Genomic DNA, 18412 nt, shown 5'->3' with positions numbered 1-18412 from the left:
TCTCCTCCTCTCCTCCCCCTCCTCTCCTCCCTCTCTCCTCTCCTCCCCCCTCCTCTCCTCCCTCTCTCTCTCCTCTCCTCTTCTCATCCCTCTCTCTGGGCCACCTATCAAAACATCTTCATGCTGGCCTAATAGCCAGAGCCTTCATGGCGTTGTGTTCGCTGTCCAGGAGATGCATTAAACATGATGACCGTGAGAGAGAAGAGAGGTGCAGCGGCAGAGAGAGTGACTTGTCTCGGCTAATTCCACCCGGCTGATTAAGTTTTAAACCGTCACGTCAGGTCCGTCCTCTCTGGGGAAACTCACAACACTTTTAGCTTATTTTTTCTCATCTAAAAAGAGGCTGAGAATTGCTTGGCTAAGGCTGTTTTTTCTCTCTCTCTGGCCAGCCCATCAGGCCCACACATGGCTGCACCCCTGCCCAGTCATGTGAAATTCATAGATTAGGGCCTAATGAATTTAGTTCAATTGACTTATTTCCTTATACGAACTGCAACTCATTAAAAACGTTGAATGTTGTAGCATGTTGCGTTTATATTTTTGTTCAGTATATATCTCATCTACTATGCCTGTTTGATGTCACTGGCCTCTTCCTCCTTTATTACAGACACAAATACCCCGCATCAGACAATCCCGCAGGTGAAGAAGCCAGATATGGAGGTCCTGGGCTGGGGTGGTTACATGTGGTATGTGGTTGTGAGGCCTGTTGGATGTACTGACAAATTCTCCAAAAAGACATTGGCAGCTTAGGGTAGAGAAATTAACATTTAATTATCTGGCAACGGCTCTGGTGGACTTTCCTTCAGTCAGCATGCCAATTGCACGCTCCCTCAAAACTTGAGACATCCCGTCAGTAGAGGATGCCTGGTTATTTAAAAAAATGCCTTGAATAAGCATGCCCCATTCAAGAAATGTATAACCAGGAACAGATATAGCCCTTGGTTCTCTCCAGACCTGACTGCCCTTAACCAACACAAAAACATCCTGTGGCGTTCTGCATTAGCATCGAACAGCCCCCGTGATACGCAACTTTCAGGGAAGCTTCATACTTCATACTCGTCTCCAAACCCACTGGCTCCAGGTCATCTACAAGACCCTGCTAGGTAAAGTCCCCCCTTATCTCAGCTCACTGGTCACCATAGCAGCACCCACCTGTAGCACGCGCTCCAGCAGGTATATCTCTCTGGTCACCCCCAAAACCAATTATTTCTTTGGCCGCCTCTCCTTCCTGTTCTCTGCTGCTAATGACTGGAACAAACTACAAGAATCTCTGAAACTGGAAACACATATCTCCCTCACTAGCTTTAAACACCAGCTGTCAGAGCAGCTCACAGATTACTGCACCTGTACTGCCCATCTATAATTTAGCCCAAACAACTACCTCTTCCCTTCCTCTATTTATTTATTTATTTATTTAGCTCCTTTGCACCCCATTATTTCTATTTCTACTTCGCACATTTCTACTTCGCACATTCAAATCTACCATTCCAGTGTTTAACTTGCTATATTGTATTTACTTCGCTACCATGGCCTTTTTCTGCCTTTACCTCCCTTATCTCACCTCATTTGCTCACATTGTACATAGACTTATTTTTCTACTGTATTATTGACTGTATGTTTGTTTTATTCCATGTGTAACTCTGTGTTGTTGTATGTGTCAAACTGCTTTGCTTTATCTTGGCCAGGTCGCAATTGTAAATGAGAACTTGTTCTCAACTTGCCTACCTGGTTAAATAAAGGTTAAATAAAAAAAATAAAACATCTGTGGCATTGTGTTGTGTGACAAAACCGCACATTTGAAAGTGGCCTTTTATTGTCCCCAGCACAAGGTGCACCTGTGTAATGATCATGCTGATCATCTTGGCAAATGAGAAATGCTCACTAACAGGGATGTAAACAAATTTGTGGACAACATTTGAGAGAAATTAGCTTTTTGTGTGTATGGAAAATGTCAGGGATTTTTAATTTCAGTTCAAGAAACATGGGACCAAAACTTTGCATGTTGCGTTTATATTTTTGTTCAGTGTAGATGATGACTCAATTATGCCTGGCTTCTCCTTGCTGTGCTATCTTGGCATAAGTAAATAGAGCCATTCTAATCCCACTAATATGGATGGCAGAGTGCTAACTAGGCTAACACCGCTAACTAGGCTAACACCGCTAACTAAGCTAACACTGCCAACTAGGCTAACACCGCTAACTAAGTTAACGCCGCTAAGGAAGTGAGACAGAAATAAGCACAAATGCTACAAACCAACTCAGGGGAACTGGGCTCAAAAAAAAGATGTGAATCTGAATGAGAGACGAGAGGGAAGTAGAGGCCAGGCCCTCAGACAGGCAGAGCCAAGAGGAAAAGCTTGTCAAGCTGAAGACTAAGAGTGGTGACCAGAGTGATGGAAATGGAAATGTTTTGGAGCAGCAGGCCTCTGGAGCTAAGGGGTCTAGGGCTGGACATGTCCACTGAAGACCCAGCCGGGGAGTTGAGGAAAAAGTGGGTCAGAGGACTTCAGAGCCACTAGTGAAGATCAAGGCTGGAGAGAGAGAGAGAGAGAGAGAGAGAGAGAGAGAGGGGCCCTGTAGGACAGACAGGCTGGTGACCAGAGCCAGGCCACAGCAGTGTCCCACAAACATCATATATGCTACTGTATATGCCCCCCCCCCCCACACACACACACACACCCCTTGCCCTCTAGAACTCATTAAAGCCAATAAGCTCTTGCGATCAACAACAACAACGCTTAACTTAGACTCCCACAAACAGTGCTACCACATTCATCCTAATACTTACTGAACTGAGTGCTTGTGAAACTGTTAGAAGCCATACAGACCCACACACAGACGATGTGAAGTCTAGGGGATGGTTTGTTTAACTTTGAAAAGAGGCTTTGGAATTCAGCAACCCATCTGACCTGGTTGGGCCTTGCAAGGCTGGTAACACTGCTGGGGGTGGAAGAGAGACGTGTGTGTGTGTGTGTGTGTGTGTGTGTGTGTGTGTGTGTGTGTGTGTGTGTGTGTGTGTGTGTGTGCGCGTACATACGTACAGGGGGCCTATCTGCTAATGAGCTGGAAGACAGGGCTTATGGTTTTGACTGGCCCCCTCATTCCATTAGGAGAGAAACAGGACCTGTATTATGATGTGCTGATCATGTGGAGGCTCTCCTGTTTCTCTACCTGCCTCAGTAGTCTAATGCTTCTGGGCCTAGCATGGGAGCATGGAGGGGCTGCTCTGAGGAGCTATTGTCACAGACTATAACCCATTCATCAGTCAAGTCAGGAGAGGAGAGGAGAGGGGGAATGAGAGAGTGAATAGATAAGGCAGACAATGAAGAACAAACAAAAGTCAGTGAAGATGTTGAAATATCTTCTCCATGAGGAATTAGGATTGATGGAGATGAAAACAAAGCATGATCTGTTTTGTACATGAACATACTGGTGAAGAGAGATCATTTATTGAATTGGAATTGGACAAATTTACCACTGCAATTTTTAAAGCTATGATATTGGTACAAATAAAACATTATATTTTACAGTATGTCATCAATTAGTTAGAATAGGTCAATAAGTCAATGTTGTGTCGTTGTGTTGACCGGTGCTGGTCTCTGTCATTGATAAATGATACTGGGCCAGTCCACTGCTGACAGAGACCTCTGAGTAGTGATACCATCTACCCCTGACTGCTCCTACTATTACTACTGCCCAGGGCCCCCAACCAGAATACAGACGCATGTGCACGCACACACAAACACTCACTTCCAAACCACCCTTTCACCCAATCCCTGGCCACACACACACACACAGTACATGTGAAAGGGATATGACCCCAAACCGATACTTTCCACAACACACACCTGGTTATTTTGTCTTCCGTGCCACCTGTTGTTGGTTTAATTGAGGCTGGGTTGGTCTGTTGCCTGCTGACCTGGCCAGAACAATGCATACCTGTGCCTCCCCTCTAGCACAATGTAATTGTCTCTTCAAGTGGGGCCTTTTCCCAGCAGCCCGGGGCCCGGCCAGGCAGGGGGACAGTATATACCCAGCTAGGCCCATCCATCACTCAGTCACTCAGCCACTACAGGAAGTAGTTAACATGGCCGACCTATGGGGCTGTTGGACAGGGGAAAACACACAGAACAATGGCCATACTTCATCTTCATCTAACCCCATGTACATCAATCAATCAGTCTCCTGTGTTTGCTCAACTAATTCAGCCGGTTCAGTCTTGGATCAGGAGGGAGGGAGGGGGTGTGAGAGAGAGAGATGGAGACAGAGAGAGGATGATTATGTTAGTGTTTTGTTCTTCTACATAGAGTCATTGTTAGATCCCACTGAAGTGGTGGGTATCACTATACATGGGTGGTAACCTCAATACTATACTACATGGAGCTAGCTGTATCTAGGCCAGAGTTAAGGGTTGAGAGTGTGCATTAGGTAGTTGGGTAGTGCTGGGTATAGCAGTGAGGCAGATCTCCATGGTTGTAACTTAGCTACAGTAGACTCTTTCCTCAGCTTGGCTGGGCTTGTGGCTTCAACTGACTGTGTCAACCCAGCAGGCCCTTCCTGGCGGGAGAGGCCTATAAACCTGCATAGGGGTGTATTATTATTTTATGAGTAATTATTCAGTTAAAAAGTCATTTCTACACACCGGTAGTGTGAAACAGCAGCCCTTACATTTAGCTATAGAGACACCCCGTTCCAATTATAACTACCCTTCCAAATATGAACTTTTATTGACTGTGTTCATGACTAAATGAAATAAATACACAGAAGAAATACTCGTCTCGTTTAATGTCTAATATACAGTCACGTACAGTACATCATAGTAGAGAGAGCAAGCTAGAGTATGACAGACAGAATGGCACGTCTATCTGCTTTACAGAGACATGGCTAGGGCTGGGACGGCCTGGCAGAGTAAGTCGATGGACAGAGTGGCCTGAAACCCAGGGGTTAGTTGTGCTGCAGACACACTTGGGCTCATTTGTTTGCCAGTGAAATAGGCCAGTAAATAAGAGGACTTTGTACAGATGGCTGCCAGGGCATCCCATCTATCTGGCAGGGAGAGAGAGAGGCCAGGTGGTGACAGGGCATCCCATCTATCTGGCAGGGAGAGAGAGAGGCCAGGTGGTGACAGGGCATCCCATCTATCTGGCAGGGAGAGAGAGAGGCCAGGTGGTGACAGGGCATCCCATCTATCTGGCAGGGAGAGAGAGAGGCCAGGTGGTGACAGGGCATCCCATCTATCTGGCAGGGAGAGAGGCCAGGTGGTGACAGGGCATGCAGGCCAGAGAACTGTAACTCACATTCACCTGACAAATGAGTCTCAATTCACTGCTCAAATACACTCTAGGAAAAGGGAAAACACACTTAGATAGCCTTCTTACACAGCCTGGTAAATGAAATGTGTACTTGTGTAAATGTGCATGCACACACAAAAGCACAGGCACAAACACAAATACACACATGGACACACACACGCACAGACACACAGCGAGGCCAAAGTGGGATACAGTGTGATGATGAACATGATGCAGGAGGCTTGGACACAACAGAGAGCACCACACAGAGAGGGTCATAAAACACTGTCTTGGTTTATTTACTGCCTTCCTAAAGCTTCAGACAGACAAGCTGAGCTGTGAAACAGAGAGCACATAGTTGTTCAACTCAACAATACAGCCAGTCTACAATCTCAACCTCAGTCAACATACAAAAAGATTACGCAAGAGAACAACATTTTGGCAACTGTTAACATTTGAAATTGGAAAAACCTCCAGAAGTAAAAAAACAAACATTTTTAACACTATATATCAGTTCTACTTCCTGTTGATATAGATAGATATATAAAGAAATTGGTAAGACTTCATTTGAACTAAACACCATGATCTCTTCATAACCTTCATAAAAATGTCCTGACCATGTTATAAAGCTTCATACCACGAGTCATAACTTGTCAACACATGCCATAAAGCTTCAGTTATCACAAGCTATGAACTGTTATGACATGTTTACAACATTGTTATAAAGGCATTATGGTGGCCAGGTCAAAGAAAGCAGCTGCCCAACTGGTAGCCGGCGTTGGTTTTATTTCGCACCCAGGTTTTCTAAGCAAAAAATAAATGAATTAAGAATTACTTTTCTATAATTCCCAAGTATTCCCACGCATAATAGAGAGACAATTAATTGTGTACAAATGTAAGCAAGTTTTGAAATGATTACGTTTTAGTCAAATATTATATCTGTTTGGGCTTCTTGGGGTAAATTTGCAGTCTACAAATCATTTGTAATTCGTCCCGCGGCTGAATCTAGTTGATGATCCCTGAAATAAAGTGTTACCAAAAAATAAAAAAGAAGGCTGCTCTGCTTGGCTTTGACAACCATCACATTTCCACCCATAGCTTCTCTTTCCTGGTTGGTTTTGTCAGAAGCCGTGGATCTGAGTTTCTGGCCTCCAGCGATACAGGGAAAGTGGTGCTCTACACGCTTTAAGACTAATTAAAAGCCATTGAACAGCTGCAATTATGAAGACAGAGTGGCAGTTAGGATGGGGATCCTTCTATCAGCCACACATTATAGTAGCTGTCTGCCTGGGCTGCCTTTCAGCCCTACACAAACTGCCTGCCTGGGCTGCCTTTCAGCCCTACAGTAGCTGTCTGCCTGGGCTGCCTTTCAGCCCTACAGTAGCTGTCTGCATGGGCTGCCTTTCAGCCCTACACAAACTGTCTGCCTGGGCTGCCTTTCAGCCCTACAGTAGCTGTCTGCCTGGGCTGCCTTTCAGTCCTACAGTAGCTGTCTGCCTGGGATGCCTTTCAGCCCTACACAAACTGTCTGCCTGGGCTGTATTTCAGCCCTACACAAACTGTCTGCCTGGGCTGTCTTTCAGCCCTACATAAACAAACTGTCTGGGCTGCCTTTCAGCCCTACAGTAGCTGTCTGCCTGGGCTGCCTTTCAGCCCTACAGTAGCTGTCTGCCTGGGCTGCCTTTCAGTCCTACAGTAGCTGTCTGCCTGGGCTGCCTTTCAGCCCTACAGTAGCTGTCTGCCTGGGCTGCCTTTCAGTCCTACAGTAGCTGTCTGCCTGGTATGCCTTTTAGCCCTACACAAACTGCCTGCCTGGGCTGCCTTTCAGCCCTACAGTAGCTGTCTGCCTGGGCTGCCTTTCAGCCCTACAGTAGCTGTCTGCCTGGGCTGCCTTTCAGCCCTACACAAACTGCCTGCCTGGGCTGCCTTTCAGTCCTACAGTAGCTGTCTGCCTGGGCTGCCTTTCAGCCCTACACAAACTGCCTGCCTGGGCTGCCTTTCAGCCCTACATAAACTGTCTGTCTGGGCTGCCTTTCAGTCCTACAGTAGCTGTCTGCCTGGGCTGCCTTTCAGCCCTACATAAACTGTCTGTCTGGGCTGCCTTTCAGCCCTACAGTAGGTGTCTGTCTGGGCTGCCTTTCAGCCCTACATAAACTGTCTGCCTGGGCTGCCTTTCAGCCCTACACAAACTGTCTGTCTGGGCTGCCTTTCAGTCCTACAGTAGCTGTCTGCCTGGGCTGCCTTTCAGCCCTACATAAACTGCCTGCCTGGGCTGCCTTTCAGCCCTACATAAACTGTCTGTCTGGGCTGCCTTTCAGCCCTACAGTAGCTGTCTGCCTGGGCTGCCTTTCAGCCCTACAGTAGCTGTCTGTCTGGGCTGCCTTTCAGCCCTACAGTAGGTGTCTGTCTGGGCTGCCTTTCAGCCCTACAGTAGCTGTCTGTCTGGGCTGCCTTTCAGTCCTACAGTAGCTGTCTGTCTGGGCTGCCTTTCAGCCCTACAGTAGCTGTCTGCCTGGGCTGCCTTTCAGTCCTACAGTAGCTGTCTGTCTGGGCTGCCTTTCAGCCCTACAGTAGCTGTCTGTCTGGGCTGCCTTTCAGTCCTACAGTAGCTGTCTGTCTGGGCTGCCTTTCAGCCCTACAGTAGCTGTCTGCCTGGGCTGCCTTTCAGCCCTACATAAACTGTCTGTCTGGGCTGCCTTTCAGCCCTACAGTAGCTGTCTGCCTGGGCTGCATTTCAGCCCTACATAAACTGTCTGTCTGGGCTGCCTTTCAGTCCTACATAAACTGTCTGTCTGGGCTGCCTTTCAGTCATACATAAACTGTTTGCCTGGGCTGCCTTTCAGCCCTACAGTAGCTGTCTGCCTGGGCTGCATTTCAGCCCTACATAAACTGTCTGTCTGGGCTGCCTTTCAGCCCTACACAAACTGCCTGCCTGGCCTGCCTTTCAGCCCTACAGTAGCTGTCTGTCTGGGCTGCCTTTCAGTCCTACATAAACTGTCTGCCTGGGCTGCCTTTCAGCCCTACATAAACTGTCTGTCTGGGCTGCCTTTCAGTCCTACAGTAGCTGTCTGCCTGGGCTGCCTTTCAGCCCTACAGTAGCTGTCTGCCTGGGCTGCCTTTCAGCCCTACAGTAGCTGTCTGTCTGGGCTGCCTTTCAGCCCTACATAAACTGTCTGTCTGGGCTGCCTTTCAGCCCTACAGTAGCTGTCTGCCTGGGCTGCCTTTCAGCCCTACATAAACTGTCTGTCTGGGCTGCCTTTCGGTCCTACACTAGGTGTCTGTCTGGGCTGCCTTTCAGCCCTACAGTAGCTGTCTGCCTGGGCTGCATTTATGCCCTACATAAACTGTCTGTCTGGGCTGCCTTTCAGCCCTACACAAACTGCCTGCCTGGCCTGCCTTTCAGCCCTACAGTAGCTGTCTGTCTGGGCTGCCTTTCAGTCCTACATAAACTGTCTGTCTGGGCTGCCTTTCAGCCCTACATAAACTGTCTGTCTGGGCTGCCTTTCAGCCCTACAGTAGCTGTCTGCCTGGGCTGCCTTTCAGCCCTACATAAACTGTCTGTCTGGGCTGCCTTTCAGTCCTACACTAGGTGTCTGTCTGGGCTGCCTTTCAGCCCTACAGTAGCTGTCTGCCTGGGCTGCCTTTCAGTCCTACAGTAGCTGTCTGTCTGGGCTGCCTTTCAGCCCTACAGTAGCTGTCTGCCTGGGCTGCCTTTCAGCCCTACAGAGCAGACTAGAGACATGCCTGCAGACAGAGACCTGCCTACTAGACTCTCATGTCCTTTCCTCTCTAACACAAACATCTCCCAGCCCTGCTACAGGCCCTATCCCTATCATACTGCTTCACACATATACAATATCACATACTGTAAATACTGCAGTGGCACACATTCAACCACACACACACACACACACACACACACACACACATCTTAGTAACACAAAGTCATGGGAGATTCTGAACAAGAAAGTTGTGAAATACAGGAAGTGAATGGACATTAGTATACAACAGTATAATTAGAACAACATTGAGTTAGAAACAGAAAGTATAAATGTACTACAGATATAGGATTTTAATTTGATCACCCTGTTGTTGCAGGAAATTTCAACTCCTGCAAAAATGTCCATTAATTATAATCTGTTGTAATTTCCTGTTGCTGCTGTGAGAAACTGGTCAAATTAAGATCCTACATCTGTATGACTATTTGTCATATCCATACACAAAGCTGGTTAAATGTAGAAAAGAAACAGAACATTGATTGAAATAATACATTCAGTTTTAATTCTGCAGGTTATCCACGTTACCATTGTGAGACTAGTTCCAATACCAGCTATAGCATGTTAGCAAAGCACTACTCAGGGTTCTATCCTCATGTTGCAGCCATGTTGAGTCAATCCAAGCAAAGATAGATGAGACTGGTTTGGGCGGGGTGGGGCGAGGTACAGGGTTGGGTGGAGTTCAGGGTGGGCTGGGGTGGGGAAGTCTACCCCCATTGGAGGACGTTGACACCATCAGGAGTTGGTAGGTCCTGTTCTCCTCCTCTGTCGTCTGTCCTCACGATAGAGGCTGTTCAGATGACAGGGTGACTCTCTCGCTCTCTTTCTCCTTCTCTTTTCTTTGTGTCCCATCCGTCACATCCTGACAGGAGGAAAGAAAACACAAGCCCAGTCATTCCTCCATCCATCTATTCACAGCCCATCCAGTCACTCACTCCGTCTGTATGACAACAAGTCATTGAGATGTCAGAGTGCAGGCAGGGCCGGGACCCGGCCACACACTGTAATTAACACACAGACTGAAGGAGCCAAAGTCTGCATTCCAAATGGCACCCTATTACCCTTATAGTGGGCTACTCTGGACCAGGGCCCATAGGTATCGGGTTAAATGGAGCGCGCTACATGGGGAATAGGGTGCCATTTGGGAAACATCTAATGAGCCAATCAAAGAGCCATGGTGGCTATGAAAAGGCCAGCGTACTGCAGAGTAATGTCTGCTGAGTTGAAATGCCAACAGGATGGGATAATTCAACTGTATTTCTGACTAAGGAAGAGAACTGCTGACCAGAGAGGCAGCAGTTACAGAAAAGAGGGTGGTGGCAACACCACGTAGGTCTATGAAGGAGATGGTTAAGTATTGTTGTATGGTGACAGGACAATCAAGGAGCTACAGGGATGTATGCAGACTCATATAAGTGAGTTATTTAAGTGTGTGTGTGTGTGTGTGTGTGTGTGTGTGTGTGTGTGTGTGTGTGTGTCTGTGTGTGTCTGTGTGTGTCTGTGTGTGTGTGTGTGTCCGCTTATGTGTGTCTGCGACTGACCTCCAGAGGAGTGACTCCACCCTGTTGATGATGTCGGCCAGGTCAAAGGGCAGAGGCATGCTGGGGTCATCGTCAGCCCAAAACGGCCGGTCCACGGGGGCCTCTTCTGGGGGCAGGGTCTGGGCCAGGCTGGAATGGCACCTGGAGGGACAGACAAGGACAGGAAATAACAGGACAGGTCAGACACTCCTCTGGACATAAATCCCCTCCTATACAGACGTCACCATCATTACACATTGTTACACAGAAGCAATGTGAATCAACAGTGGTGGTTCACTATATAACACAGAAAATGAGATCTGTATCTGACTGAGAGTGAGTTTGAGCAGATCACACAATAACGGGAGGTAATTGTTGGGTGAGTGTGGAGTGTGTTTTCTGTAAACACACAGGGAGGACCAATGTGTGTTTGACCAGGAGGCAGTGGGCTTGTGTTTCCTCTCCAGTTCTCTTTATGACTTCCAATAGACTGGTCCCTATTAGACCCTGCAGGGTGTAGGGCTGTGTGTGTGTGTGTGTGTGACCTGATGAGTCAGGAATGTTTTGTAAGTAGCCCTACATGGGTGTGTGATCAGTGTGTGTTGTGGTTTAAACCGTCAATATGATGACAAAGCAACAGTATCCTCAGTGATTAATGCTCCAGTCATTTCCACACAGCCAGATGGTTTCTCTGGAAAGCCCTCTCCTTTCATCCAGTCAGAACAAGAGAGACAGAAAGAGAAACAGCCCTCTGATGTTATTACATGGTGTTTCTACAGTACTCTAAATTATATGATTAATGGATTATGACTTCTACTGTTTCCACCACCTAGTCTGTTGGATCAAAATGGATACCAAAGCATCACGGTATGAGACGTCTCAGTAGGAATCAGTATTGTATTTACACAGGTGACTTGGTGGCAGTCTGGACTGTCAATGTAAATCTGTCTTCCATAGCGACAAATGAGGCTGACCCCTGACCTGGAAGTGAAGGAGGGGATGGGTGGGAGGGGCCGGTGGTGAGGGGTTGTGGTCACAGTTACTCCTTACTTCACAATCTCCTCCTCCTTCTGCTTCTGAAATAGAAGCTGGTTGGTGTCTGACTCCCTGACACCCTACCTCCCCATCCCTACCCCAGGCATCCTGCTTCCCCCTGCCTCCCCACCCCCCTACAGTCTCTAGGGTCCCTAACAGTGTGTTATGGATGTGACGGGGAGGTCGTTAATGTGGCCAGGGAACAGGCAGTCCAGGCCATCCCTGCCTCAATTGGCCGTTCTATATTTCAACCAAGGGCCACTTAATGCTGGAGTAGTTGTTCAGCTAAGTGGTACCATTCAGCTGTGGTCTAACCCTCTGATAGGTAGTGCATTACACCAAGAGGACGGTATTAACATACACCATCCACATATATCTTCCAGGCCTCAGATCAGGGGCCTGATAATAGAATGTGTTAACATGGTCTAAGTACCATTATGTAGCAGATGACTTGATAAATAATAGGATCAGCTGACCTTGGGGCTGCACGACAAGACATGGGTCTAAATGTTCTCATGATTTATTTAGGGGCAGAATTACAGGAAGCGCCACTTCAGAGAGAGGACGACGGACACGCCAGGCATAAATATAGAACTGGATGAAAAGAGACACACAGAGAATAGAGGTACGCCTCACACGCACACGTTCTGCTGACATCAGCGGACAGACACCAAAGGCCATGGGAACACAGTGCCGTTTGAGTTTGAGAGTGAATTAACTATTCATGTTAGACTGGTACAATAGAAAACACTGGCCTCTTTTCGGCTGTCCTGAACAAGGAAATGAAGATAGACCATGTAAATATGTGGTGAAGTTCATTATGTGGTAATACTGTACTCATCTGACAGAGAATCTAACCGTATTAAACTGGAACGGAGAGGTCTGTTTAACCAGAGATGCAGTAGTTATGAGGATGAGAGTTGTGTCAAATATAATAGAGGCAAGGACATTCAACCCACTACCTCCAATAGCTGCAAATACCACACCTTCACTTAACCGCTAAAATGGAATGAAAAAATTCAATATCTAGTCTGGTACCTTAAACTCTCATAGAAATGCATTGTGAGCCACAGCACTATACACATTCTCACAAATCACCACTTTCCCCTGGGAAAACAGCACCTTAAAGGTAAGGTCAAAGACAAAGAGGAGGGAGAGCGGGATGGAGAAAGAGAGGCAGAGCTAGAGGACTAGGAGTGTGTTTGTGAGTCTACAGTGTTCCAACGGATTAACCCTAGACAGATATGGGCTAACTATCCCATCTGGTGCTCTCTCGCCCACTCGCTCAGGAGAGATTGGCAATACAATCACTCATTTCAATTTGCCCTGAAACCCTATAGCCCGGCAGGCCTGCTCAAATAGTATGCTAATGTGAAAGGAATCTGAGCTTCTATCGCCTTTTATTCCACAGAGGCCTTCCATAGTGCAGCCACACACTGCACTTGAACTGTTCTGTCTGCCTGCCTCCTAAAAGGCACCCTATTCCCCATATAGTGCACTACTTTTGATCAGATTCCTTTAGCCCTGGTTCAAAGTAGTGCAATAAATAGTGAATAGGATGCCATTTGGGCCGCAGAGTCTGTGGCAAGGAGGGGGCTATAGGGCTCTAGCTGGCGGAGAAGCTCACCATAGGACCCAGGCTCCGGCCCCACACTGCTCTGCTCAAACTAACCACTTTAGCTAAAGTGAGTGTTAATTATGGACAGGCAAAGCAGTCAATAAAAGGTTAATGTAAAAGTCAAAGGATAAATTCCTTTAAGCATTGCATCATTCCACCATCTCCGCGACCGACACGGTGCTCGCAGGTCTCTCCTAATCAATACGTTTTACTGTAATGCGCTCCCCATCGATTTCCCCCTGGCTCAGCCCTCCCTCCTCAGCCCACTCACTGCCCTGCCTGGTAAAGAAAGGAGAGAGAAAGAGAGGGAGAGAAAGAGAGGGAGAGAAAGAGAGGGAGAGAAAGAGAGGCGAGAGAAAGAGGGAGAAAAAGAGAGGGGGAAGAAAAATACATCCATTGCTGCAAGTAAATAAAATGATTAACCTCTGCTTCACTTTGTTCTCTCTCTCTTTCTCTCTCTCTTTCTCTCTCTCTCTATTTGTTGGGAGTGCCTGGCTGGTCCAGAGATCAACATGATCAGCATCAGGAGCCCTCCATCTCTCTCTCTCTCTATTTGTTGGGAGTGCCTGGCTGGTCCAGAGATCAACATGATCAGCATCAGGAACCCTCCATCTCTCTCTCTCTCTCTATTTGTTGGGAGTGCCTGGCTGGTCCAGAGATCAACATGATCAGCATCAGGAACCCTACATCTCTCTCTCTCTCTCTCTATTTGTTGGGAGTGCCTGGCTGGTCCAGAGATCAACATGATCAGCATCAGGAACCCTCCATCTCTCTCTCTCTCTCTCTATTTGTTGGGAGTGCCTGGCTGGTCCAGAGATCAACATGATCAGCATCAGGAACCCTCCATCTCTCTCTCTCTCTCTCTATTTGTTGGGAGTGCCTGGCTGGTCCAGAGATCAACATGATCAGCATCAGGAACCCTCCATCTCTCTCTCTCTCTCTATTTGTTGGGAGTGCCTGGCTGGTCCAGAGATCAACATGATCAGTATCAGGAACCCTCCATCTCTCCACTAGCCATGTAATTGTGCTGAGTCCACTCCTGCCACCAGGGCCATACATTAAAAGCCTCTCTGCTCTTAACAGGATGGAGAGCCGCCTAATAGACAACGTCAGTGCTTCCGACTCATGCAATAACACTGATAAATGCCACGATTGTGTCAGGCCAAGTGGAAAAAAAGCAGGCTAACATAGATAGCAGACAACACTTATTGTGTTATTGCTACAGGAGATCATTTGTAACCACACATGGGAGTAAATGGAGACTGTTTGATAAAGACATTATGTATGGAATAGGTAGGGTGGGGCTGCTGCCTGATGGAAATTCCTTTTAAGGAGATGGGTTGTGATATGTCTCTTTGTGTGTGTGTGTGTGTGTGAGAGAGAGCCTCAGTTCACCTGGTTCCTCATTTTCTCCCCTACACCCACAGTTCAGTCCTTTACAACTCTGCAGGTGTGAGGTTTTATGGCCTTGCCAGCGAAGCCACAAACCAGAGAATGCAATCAAACAAGTCATGCAGAAACAGGCATGTGTCTCATAAATTCAGACTAGCCGCCGACGGTGATGTACGCAATCATGTTGCCCAGGATGACAGCGGTTCAGCGGGCATGTCTCGCCTGTACCTGCACACATCTCTGTCTTGTGTAAGAGTCAGTGGAACTGTGTGGAGTCATGTACTATACTGTAAGGTTCAGGGGTAACTGTGTGGAGTCATGTACTATACTGTAAGGTTCAGGGGTAACTATGTGGAGTCATGTACTATACTGTAAGGTTCAGTGGTAACTGTGTGGAGTCATGTACTATACTGTAAGGTTCAGTGGTAACTATGTGGAGTCATGTACTACACTGTAAGGTTCAGGGGTAACTGTGTGGAGTCATGTACTATACTATAAGGTTCAGTGGTAACTATGTGGAGTCATGTACTATACTGTAATACTGTACTATACTGTAAGGTTCAGTGGTAACTGTGTGGAGTCATGTACTATACTATAAGGTTCAGGGGTAACTATGTGGAGTCATGTACTATACTATAAGGTTCAGGGGTAACTGTGTGGAGTCATGTACTATACTGTAAGGTTCAGTGGTAACTGTGTGGAGTCATGTACTATACTGTAATACTGTACTATACTATAAGGTTCAGGGGTAACTATGTGGAGTCATGTACTATACTATAAGGTTCAGGGGTAACTATGTGGAGTCATGTACTATACTATAAGGTTCAGGGGTAACTGTGTGGAGTCATGTACTATACTGTAAGGTTCAGGGGTAACTGTGTGGAGTCATGTACTATACTGTAAGGTTCAGTGGTAACTGTGTGGAGTCATGTACTATACTGTAATACTGTACTATACTGTAAGGTTCAGTGGTAACTGTGTGGAGTCATGTACTATACTGTAAGGTTCAGGGGTAACTGTGTGGAGTCATGTACTATACTGTATACTTCAGGGGTAACTATGTGGAGTCACGTACTATACTATAAGGTTCAGGGGTAACTATGTGGAGTCATGTACTATACTGTAAGGTTCAGGGGTAACTATGTGGAGTCATGTACTATACTGTAAGGTTCAGGGGTAACTATGTGGAGTCATGTACTATACTGTAAGGTTCAGTGGTAACTGTGTGGAGTCATGTACTATACTGTAAGGCTCAGGGGTAACTGTGTGGAGTCATGTACTATACTGTAAGGTTCAGGGGTAACTGTGTGGAGTCATGTACTATACTATAAGGTTCAGTGGTAACTATGTGGAGTCATGTACTATACTGTAATACTGTACTATACTGTAAGGTTCAGTGGTAACTGTGTGGAGTCATGTACTATACTATAAGGTTCAGGGGTAACTATGTGGAGTCATGTACTATACTATAAGGTTCAGGGGTAACTGTGTGGAGTCATGTACTATACTGTAAGGTTCAGTGGTAACTGTGTGGAGTCATGTACTATACTGTAATACTGTACTATACTATAAGGTTCAGGGGTAACTATGTGGAGTCATGTACTATACTGTAATACTGTACTATACTGTAAGGTTCAGTGGTAACTGTGTGGAGTCATGTACTATACTATAAGGTTCAGGGGTAACTATGTGGAGTCATGTACTATACTATAAGGTTCAGGGGTAACTGTGTGGAGTCATGTACTATACTGTAAGGTTCAGGGGTAACTGTGTGGAGTCATGTACTATACTGTAAGGTTCAGTGGTAACTGTGTGGAGTCATGTACTATACTGTAATACTGTACTATACTGTAAGGTTCAGTGGTAACTGTGTGGAGTCATGTACTATACTGTAAGGTTCAGGGGTAACTGTGTGGAGTCATGTACTATACTGTAAGGTTCAGGGGTAACTATGTGGAGTCATGTACTATACTGTAAGGTTCAGTGGTAACTATGTGGAGTCATGTACTATACTGTAAGGTTCAGGGGTAACTATGTGGAGTCATGTACTATACTGTAAGGTTCAGGGGTAACTATGTGGAGTCATGTACTATACTGTAAGGTTCAGTGGTAACTGTGTGGAGTCATGTACTATACTGTAAGGTTCAGGGGTAACTGTGTGGAGTCATGTACTATACTGTAAGGTTCAGGGGTAACTATGTGGAGTCATGTACTATACTATAAGGTTCAGGGGTAACTGTGTGGAGTCATGTACTATACTGTAATACTGTACTATACTGTAAGGTTCAGTGGTAACTGTGTGGAGTCATGTACTATACTGTAAGGTTCAGGGGTAACTATGTGGAGTCATGTACTATACTGTAATACTGTACTATACTGTAAGGTTCAGTGGTAACTGTGTGGAGTCATGTACTATACTGTAAGGTTCAGGGGTAACTGTGTGGAGTCATGTACTATACTGTAAGGTTCAGGGGTAACTATGTGGAGTCATGTACTATACTGTAAGGTTCAGTGGTAACTATGTGGAGTCATGTACTATACTGTAAGGTTCAGTGGTAACTGTGTGGAGTCATGTACTATACTGTAAGGTTCAGGGGTAACTGTGTGGAGTCATGTACTATACTGTAAGGTTCAGGGGTAACTGTGTGGAGTCATGTACTATACTGTAAGGTTCAGGGGTAACTATGTGGAGTCATGTACTATACTGTAAGGTTCAGTGAGGCTGCGTGGTATGTAGCCTGTGCTCTTTAATTTGCCCACAGTCCTACTGGGGTCAAGCCCCACAGTGGTAGGTACAGCAGAGCGTGGGTAGGGCAACGTCCCAACAGCTTCCTCAGGATCAATCCACTAACCACTATTGTCTGCAGACAGACTGTGCTGACTGTGCTCTTCGTGAGTGTATGAGGTGGGTGACTGTGGAGGAGAGGAATAGGGGGAGCGGGCGGGGCATCAAATGCGTGACATATGTTCCTTTCATTTTGACTCCTTTTAAAGAGCCCCTGCTAATAAAACTAACATCTGATCCCTCCAATTAATGGCTGTGGAAAACACGCAAATGCCTTTTGGTCGGGAGCAGGGGCTGAGGCTGCTCTCTTCCCCAACGCCCCCCCCCCCCCCCTTGTAACAATGAGGGAGCTACCTTTGGGTGGGACGCCCCGCCACCCCACCACAGCCAGACTCAGACCCTGTGAGGTCCCCTTCCATCCAGCTGCAGTCTGATGTGCGTCTTCTCATTAAACCACATGAAACAAATAGGAGACTTTATTATTTGACTTTATTAGAGCCTGCAGGACTCCTACATGACAGCAGTGGGAACACAGGACCTGTCGGTCTGGGCTGCGGCACGTACGACCACACCATGTGCACTTCTGCTCTCCGCAATACTCTGTGCTGCATGATTCAATAACTAGGTGAATGAGGCATTGATAAAAAGCAGAGCTCATCAGAGCAGAGCACACCAAGTCTCACACCAAGGTTGTTTGATGTGGGCTGGCTAGGTGGGTTGTTGAGTGTCTGGAGCCTCCACCAACCAGACCCAAAACACCAAGCAGCAAGGTAGTCGCTAAATATCCTTTATAATTGGGGCCATAAAACAGAATTGCAGTCTGGACTTGCTAAGGAGGAGCCAGGCAAACTGCTGCTGTTGCTCTCAAACCAGGTGGACGTCCATTAGTCGTTTAACAGGGTGACAAATTACCCAACACCACAGCCCTACTCTGCTACAACTCTCCTCTCTTACCTTGGGCTATGGGATGGAATGCAGCCTAATGCCAACATTTA

At 46.7% G+C, this 18412-nt stretch overlaps 1 protein-coding gene across 4 annotated transcripts in view; it reads right to left on the bottom strand.

The window, feature by feature from the left end:
* Nucleotides 1-5565: 5565 nt before the first annotated feature.
* Nucleotides 5566-18412, bottom strand: part of LOC139384839 (FTO alpha-ketoglutarate dependent dioxygenase) — a 209858-nt gene continuing 197011 nt past the window's right edge. For 2 of the 4 annotated variants that reach the window (XR_011628883.1, XR_011628884.1), the window contains exons 9-12: nt 10609-10749; nt 8876-9929; nt 7447-7795; nt 5566-7375 (exon numbers count right to left, since the gene is read on the bottom strand). Coding sequence is in view for 2 of the 4 variants with exons in the window: in XM_071129735.1 (XP_070985836.1) it covers nt 9923-9929; nt 10609-10749 (148 nt within the window). In the remaining 2 variants the exon portion in view is untranslated. Of the gene's footprint in view, nt 9930-10608; nt 10750-18412 lie in introns of all 4 variants that reach the window. The other 2 variants (XM_071129735.1, XM_071129736.1) reach the window with 1 other exon arrangement.

Source organism: Oncorhynchus clarkii, chromosome 26 (assembly GCF_045791955.1).
Source record: "Oncorhynchus clarkii lewisi isolate Uvic-CL-2024 chromosome 26, UVic_Ocla_1.0, whole genome shotgun sequence".
Classification (NCBI taxonomy): Eukaryota; Metazoa; Chordata; class Actinopteri; order Salmoniformes; family Salmonidae; genus Oncorhynchus; species Oncorhynchus clarkii.
This window is presented reverse-complemented; position numbering and strand designations above follow the sequence as displayed.